General features: G+C 39.8%; 1 protein-coding gene across 3 annotated transcripts; it reads right to left on the bottom strand.

Annotated features, from left to right (window-relative positions):
- Positions 1-712: 712 nt before the first annotated feature.
- Positions 713-6,636, bottom strand: LOC123162849 (uncharacterized). 3 transcript variants are annotated; one of them, XM_044580604.1, is made up of 7 exons: positions 6,378-6,636; positions 4,201-5,751; positions 3,251-3,330; positions 2,860-2,942; positions 2,244-2,323; positions 1,120-1,171; positions 713-858 (listed from the first exon to the last, which is right to left on the bottom strand). In XM_044580604.1, exons 2-6 carry the CDS (start codon positions 4,409-4,411, stop codon positions 1,125-1,127), a joined length of 501 nt encoding a protein of 166 aa, XP_044436539.1. In that variant the 5' UTR covers positions 4,412-5,751; positions 6,378-6,636; the 3' UTR covers positions 713-858; positions 1,120-1,124. The 3 variants fall into 3 exon arrangements, with proteins under 3 accessions (XP_044436539.1, XP_044436536.1, XP_044436537.1); XM_044580601.1 differs by having other exon boundaries at positions 717-1,140; positions 6,378-6,446; positions 6,543-6,588; XM_044580602.1 differs by having other exon boundaries at positions 718-1,171.
- Positions 6,637-8,340: the final 1,704 nt, after the last annotated feature.

Below are 8,340 nucleotides of genomic sequence, written 5' to 3'. Positions count from 1 at the left end.
GGTCCACAAAACTGCATATCAGCGATGGAGCCGCGTCGAGCTCGGATGAGGATGTGATCCGTCATTTTTTTCTTTCGGTGGCTGCAGTAGTGGTGCCGGAGGCAGGTGACAAGTGTTGGTGTCAAACTCAGAGACGCTTTGTTGTCTTTTAAGTTTCGCCATGTCGGTCTTTATGTGAATTGTGATATAATCTTTACTAGATCGGCAACACGCCTTGGCGCGAGGGTGCCAGTCCTAACGATATGGTGAAGCAAGTAATTCTCGAGTTAGTAGAAATCCTGGTTTAGCGTACGTATTGAAATAGGACAATAAAATAACGAAGAAGAAGAAGAGGAAAAAGAAGAAGAAGAAACATTCATTTCTAATAGAAGGCATCATCGAGTTCAACATCGTCGTGAGATTGTTCAGTACATTCATGAGACCATGAAAGGTAACCACTTCCATCCAGTTCAGTACCAAGAGGGAGAACATGAGAGAGCAATGCCCTAATCTAAAACAAAGTTTGCAGCACATCCATGCATAAGCAAGGCAACTGCCCAATATAGATTAAAGTTATGCCAAAAACAACTCCGCTACAAAGGTAACATCTAAAAAAGCAGGTTACTAAACACTTACTAATGATTCAATACTAAACATCAAGGTTCATCACACGACATTGGATAACTTCACACCAAATCATACTTGTTGTAAAAAATATACAAATATACTCAGAACAACCTTTCAGGAGCATTAGTGCATTTCATAAAACAATGATGTAAAGGGGGACATCCACGATACAACATATTTGTTGGCCCTCAAATTTCACTTCTATCTTCATCTATATTGGAATTCCAAAGAGCGGTCTTAGGGACTCGTTCCCTGTCCAGCACCATGCTCCAGCGCTCAGGTCCAAACCATAAAGCAGGTTACAGTGATACATAGTCTAGATGGTGTTGAGCAGAAAAAAACCACGATATATTACACAAGAAAGAACATGCCATTCTTGTACATAAGTGAACCCCTAACAAAGCAATGCCCTAGATTACTTAGGTATCATCTTCACACCCCCATGAGACTCCAGGTTGTAGCCTTAAAGATAAATGTAGACAAACCCTGACAAAGAAAGTAACGTTTGTGTACCTCTTTCAAATTGGGAGAATCCTGACAGAGAGGCATGAGACCACTGAGAATCCTGACAGAGAGGCATGAGACCATAAATAGTAGTATTGGTAGAAGGAAAATCATATGATATCTAAATGGGAAAAATTAATTATGTATATATGGAATGCTATAAATTCATATTGGTCAGGACAAAAGAGGACCAGCGAGCACAGAAACACGCATCATGTCATTCACATTCAAATGAGAAAAAAAACAGCATGATTTTATCTTGAACACCAAACAATTTACACAATGTAAAAGGGCATGATACCAACTCCGTTATAGCTGAACTTATCTAATTAGTAGTAAGAAATTGGATAATGCACGTGCATGATCACATCTCATCATTCTATATAAGTAGATGGATCAGCTCATAAGCATGAGCGAAAGCTCATTAGTATTCTTACTTATACTCATATGGCGTGCTATTTTTATACTCATAAGGCACATTCTTTTTTGGCTTTATCTGTTCACAAGCAGACAACATTTCTAGCTGCTTATGCTTATGCTTATCAATTCTGCCTTCCCATTAACCTCTGGAAGTTTTCAGTTATTATACCTTAATATCAGCAGATTGTATTAAACTAAACCAAATAGTACCTACGGTCCATGATGCATATCATCCAGTGAACCTGCCTAAGCATATATTTTAGTGAAATATTCCGGTGTTCATGTGAGCACACAATAGAAATAGACAATATCGTGGATTATATTTGCATGAGGTATGTCACTGCACACTACGTGTGAACCAATTACCTAGCCAACTTTTGAAAGCGTGTATACAGTAAAAGAAATGGCGATATGCAGAATAATAATGGAAGTATGTTCATAAATCAGTTAACCTTTAACAATATCATCATCTAATTATGCTAAAACTATAAAATGTTCATCATTACAAGAAACAACAATTTTTTTTATTGATTAGCACTGAATGGAGACACCAAATTATGATGTAAGATCTTTTCCAAGATGAACATGTAAGGTTGGAATCTAATAAGCCGATGCAGAAGGAAATACCAAAGTAGAACTGGGTAATGGAAAGTATTCTGGCATAGCAAATAATGCAGGCACAACAAAAACTGGGTCACCGGTTTCTTAGTTACCTTCAAGAGACGCCATATATCGGATAATTGATTCGGAGCGGCCTACATCAGAGCAGTTGGGCATCCACTCTTTAACTGCCCTGTAATATGACAAAATATATTGCCATCTGGTCAGAGCTAATGTTTAATCTAGTTTTAATATTGTGTTGACACTCTTAATTGCGCTCATCACAAAAAAAACGTATTTTGACATTACCTTCCACGACATAGAATTCTTAGGTACCCGATAACTATGATACAGCAAATGAAAAGGAGCGTTTGAAACCAGTTTCTTGTTATTCAGAAGTTACATATTCTAGAAAACTTGCACATCCAGCTTATCTATCAAGTATACAGCTGGATCCACATGATAATAATATGGGACAACTTGGGTGCATGAGTTCTTTCATATGTGTGCAACATCACGTGATCTATGAGTGCCATACTTATATCCTACTGATAGAAGACAACTTAACTAATGAAGATGTTGCTAACCAGCACATTCTGAATGCTAAGCTCCTCACCAAAACATTTCAGTAAATTACTATGGGCTTCCATAAAGATATCACTTAACAATGACATACATTAAAGCATTAAGCCGCTACATATTACACCATTAAAGAATTTCTTTCGGCACCTTATTTGCAACTGGTCCTTGAGCAAGATATGGCTTTTCATCTCGTAAATGGTGGAAGCCATATACAACTTGACCATCCATCCCTATCCAAAATAAATTGCACACCTTAGCAATGAATCAAGGATCTAACAGATTTAAACCGAGCATTTGTTTCTATCATTTTTTCACCTAGAGAAGTGATGCATTGCTACATAAGAATGAAAAGCACAATCTGCGAGGAACTCGCAAAGCCAATAAGTACATACATCATTTTAGAAGGGCACGAACATAATTTTTCTCCATTAGGACTTTTGCAATTTATTAGGAAGAATTTGTTTAAGGAGATCCATTTGGCAAGCACAGGTTGATCATGATGCAACAGAGAACATTCACCATGTAAAATAAAGATTACCTGAGACTGTGTTGTGGACCAGCCAAACCATTCAGTGTCACTGCAAAAGAAAGGTAAGGATCCAACAGAGCAGTTCCACCCTGTGATAAAATAAATACCATTAGTGCTAGATAAAAAGGTTAGTGCGTGTAGGGGGTATAAACAGGAAACAATTAAACAACCAATGCACACTGAGCTAGTAGGATCAAGCAACGACACAAATAATTGAAGGCCAACCAGTCTCTCTAAATTAGCAGACCACAAAGTTGCTCCACCTCAAAAAGGATACAACTTGCACAACTACAAATTAGGCGTCTAAATTATGCTATTTTCCATTACAACAATGATGCGTCGCACGGGCACCAGTACCTTCACTGCCCAGGAAACATCATAATTATATTGGTAAACATTTGTTATCATATTTTATCTCTAGTTCTTGCTCCCATAAGTTGTGGGGCGGGAGGCTCGCCTTATTACGTTGCTAGGGCAGGCAGCAGTTGCAGGCTTGCAGGAGGATGTCGGAGACATGATCCTCCCATCACAGTCACTTATGGGAGACGGAACATGCCATCCAGGTCTCCTCTTCCTCCCCCATATCTATGTTGGTGTTGCTTGGGCAAGTAGTGATCTAAACACTCTTATATTTCTGTACAGAGGGAGTACATGGTTATAGTTTCAGTTTTCTACATGGAACAACAAGGGGTGGTTCTATGACATGTTTTTTTGCTTGCTGTTTATAATGTCCAGCTTAGTTTGTAAATCCTAATAATTTCGCAAGTAGTGCAAATCGGTGTCGAACCATCAAATTAAACTGATGTTTTGTCAGTGAGAAACAACTTACTATTTGTAATGTTGTTATGATTTTTCTTTTAGTAAAACACTGCAAGGAGATTCGTATTCAGTCTAGCTGCTTGCCCCCCTGCTTGATGTGCATAAAGATGACCACGAGCACATTAAAGAAAGAGAGTTACCTAGCCCACCACCAGAGGCACAGGAGCATCCAAAGGTCCGCTCCATCAGAAAGCAGTGGCAGGCAGGGAAAGCCGACGCCGACGAGGAGCCCACCCAGCCTGCCTGCGTGAGGAAGAAACCAAGCGCATGCATGAGAGGGAAGGTAAGTGAGAGGGGGAAGAGCAAACTGAAGCAAATATGGGTACCAACCTTGACCTTGAGGAGGAACATCGCTGGCAGTTGGAGCGGATCAGAGCAGCGGCCTCCATAGCAAGCAGAAGCATGCGTCACTCGATTTGGAAGCAGTCGAGCAGGAGTAGATGTGGATTCGTCTCCCGGCGCGCGAGCATCTCTTGACGGATGCACGACGACGACGAAGCCGAGGATGGATCGACCTCCTCACTCCTCCTACCAAGTCCAGAGGAGCAACGACCATGCCGCAGACAGCTCGGCATCCTCACCATCTCCGCGGCCCGCGCTCAGTCAAGAGCATGTTCCTTTTCTTGTCCCAGCCCAGACAATTTGATCTAGGAACCCTGTTTAAAAAATAAAAATAGGAATTGTACTGCCTTGACAGTTGATGAGTAGATCAGAAATTTTCTCGCCAAAAAAAAAAACAATAATCAAACTGAAGATGGAACGAAACAACACTTGCGCACCAGACTTGTACAATAACTGGAGACTAAGTTGTTGTAAGAAAGTGAGAAAATATATCTGTCAAAAAACAACCCACAACTTAATAAGCAGTCAAGTATGTCTCTAGAAAGAGGCCATACTGCCGCACTTACAGGGCTCTGTTCTTCACAAACATGCAATTGATTATCATATTCTCGTATAACTGTTATACTTTGAGACAACCAGATAGAGCAAACTCGTATACTTGGTAATAATAAAAATCTAACACAGCAAAATTTCTCTATTTGAATATGTTCTTTCCTAAATATATGTCATCATAAAACAACATATCTGTTATAACCAGTTATACAATAAGTACCCTAAACATAAATAGCATCATTGGATAGTGAACCTTTGAACTATATGCTGAGAGCAGCCATGAGCCATCTCCTCGATTTTTCAAGTTCTGCTATCGTTAGTGCTTGTTCTACTGAGTTTGGGCACATACGTTGACACTCTCCGGAGCTACTCAGCTGTTGCAAATAACACCAAGGGAGACACAATCCTTTATGAAGCCTTAGTCATGGTATACTGTAATCTTTTATTTAAGAAAAATGCCCATTATGGGTGATTTCATTAAGAATATTAACAGGTTACATCATATGCCAATGAGTTCAATACATAGAAGGACAGAAGGGAGATGAAGCACAACATGTATTTAGTATAGGTAGCATGCCTGCTAATTTAGCCCCCTACCAATGCACTGGCTTTGCTTCTGTGGAATTGTCTTCTTCTCTAATTACCAAAACTGTTGGTCAGCTGCTATTAAATGGTCAATAATATCGTCCGGCTGGATGAGACATCTCTCACCTATGATGACTCATTTGTGAGATACTCCTGAGAACCTGAGTGAACAGAGCTAGATGCTTTGATCTTGGATGTGGACTCCAAGTATACTGATTAAGAATGCAAATAAGGGAGACATCATAGAAGCAAGTTGTAAGAAAATCATGCTTATTTGCAAGTTAAGATATGTTCAGGTTAAACCACACACTGGGATATCTTAGGGCGATTTTCGTTTTAAATGTACTTTTAGGCTACCTACATGTTTGGTTCTGCATATAAATGAAGATCGCAGCACAAAAAAATAAATAAAGAATACACTACTTGTCACTATCTAAGCAGGTGACCAAGAATTTCAAAGGAATTAACCGTATGACAGTAAATTAAATAGTCACCATCTTAAATAGCATAAGAACAACATACACACCAAGAAGAAACTACACGGCATAACTCAATAGCTATTTAAAAGAAGTATTCCATATAATATATAAAACTTGCTTCTTATTCCTTCTATTACCTAGCGACACACAAAGAGAACTCATTATTTAGCTTAAAATCATTACTATTCCATTTTGTGGAAATTCAAAAAAGAAAAACAATTTTAGCAGAACTAAAAGTTACTTTAAATCATTAGTTACCACTATTAATGATATGAAATTCCCTCATTTGAAATTGAAACACTAACATACATGTTGTGTGCTGCTCTTTGTTCAAGCATGGGTAAGGAACAAAGTCTTACTTGGATTCTGCAGAAGCTACCTTATATCCTTCCACTTCCTCTCATTTCTTCACTACCAGAAAAATGAGCCTGTCAACATTACAGGATAAAGAAAAATATGTACATCCGTGAAGCAAGCTCATGTAAAATTAGGTAGCAAGGCATGTGAACAAAAGATAGATTAACCTGTTTTTCTGCAAGCCTCAACAAAAGGATTGAACAGTAAAATTTGCTTCTTGGATCAGAACGTACACACAATCGGTGATCAATGGATTCCAAACTGGTAAAATAGAAAATGATATGGAAGTTCTTAATTCAGTGAATTTTTATATTTTTACATTTTAATACTTGACAATTCAGGAGGTAAAAACAATAGCAGGATGTTCCTTGAAACAATAAGAATAAACATGACTTGATTTGAAGATGAATCTCGTTTTCTACACAACTTATGGGGTAACTCATAGCTTCATTTTGGTTTCAAGTTTAGCAGTGCTAATTGTCGCTAGCGCACTAAAATCAGGCTAGAGATACCACAATATCAGCAAGCAGCAAGGATCAAAAAAAGTTCTAACAACTCTGAATAGCAACCAGGCATAGGAAAAACAATAGTTCTAACAACAAAGAAAATACATACCAAAGTAAAAAATAGGGTGTCATCAAGAATGCCTAATTGTTCAAGTATACATTATGGGTTGGGCTCATGCCCAATCACACATAGAGCATAAATACAAATTTGAGTTGATTCATTTAAACACGGGATCAGGATAATACAAAAAGAAGCAGACTGACAACATACTTATATACCTAGATAGACCCACCCTAACCACCCTGCCACTGACTCACTACTCGCCTTTTAGCACCTATATATCAAACAAAAGAATGGAAACCTCCTCTGCACCTATGTTGTTGCAGAGAATTAAAACAAGCCATTCAACTGATAACTTGTTGGGAGCGAGTCAAAGTGCAACTTCAAGGACCAATAACACACAATAAAAGATCAAGAACAACTTATATGCAGTAAAGGTGTGAGAGAGAAGAAATCTTTACATAAGACGGCTATAAACACCGGAGCATAAATAAGCAACACCTTTAACTACAAATAAAAAGGATTCGGGGTTCAATGCATGGTGGGCTCAGATTCGCCTTTTCTCGATCATATGACCTACCCCCGTCATCTCTTATCACCAGATCAATCTGTTTATAGAGTGGAGCTGCCCTGGTTATCACTCAACAAGAATGACCATCCAAGGACAGAACAATAAGTATCACAAGATCAAAAAGGATTCTAGAGACAAGAGGGAGGATCCAACTTGATACCCATAGGTGTCTTGATTGCTCAAAGGCACATTTATTTCAGCCATGGTTAATCATCATTGCCCTAGCAAGAATGGCCTCCGACCGGTGGGGCACGTGACTGGACGCACAGGCCATGCCCGCACACACGGTCGCTGACGGCACGCAAAGGGCCCCACACGCCAGCGAGCACGGGTCAAATAGACCGAGTGAGCGACGCTGCGAGCCAAACGAGCCAACCCATCGATACAGCACCGGGTTTCGATCCGGCGACCGGGATCGATCCAGAGCAAGATCCAATGACCAGAATAGCATCAGGAAAATGATCGGACGGCCAGGAAGCCCAAATCGCTGAGGAGCCGAGGTTTTCGATCGGTCTCATATTTCTAGATGTTCTTACAAGGGTGAAACTTCCCTGGTTATCACTCATCAGAAATGACCATTCAAGGACAGAGCCACTAAAATAAGAACATGATCAAGACGGCAAAGAAACGAGGGGGTATCCAACTTAATACCCACAAGTGCCTCGATTGCTTGAGAGCATGCTTATATCAGCCATAATCGATCATCATAGCCCTCACTATGTCCCATACAGTAGCCGAAGCAGAGGAGCAGGAGGAAGATGCAACTCACCGAGGGAGGTTGTAGCCGAGGCAGTACTCAGTGGGTGCCAGAGCTGCGGTTGAACGAC

Source organism: Triticum aestivum, chromosome 7B (assembly GCF_018294505.1).
Source record: "Triticum aestivum cultivar Chinese Spring chromosome 7B, IWGSC CS RefSeq v2.1, whole genome shotgun sequence".
NCBI lineage: Eukaryota > Viridiplantae > Streptophyta > Magnoliopsida > Poales > Poaceae > Triticum > Triticum aestivum.
Note: the sequence above shows the minus strand (reverse complement) of the source record. Positions and strands in the feature narration are given on the sequence as shown.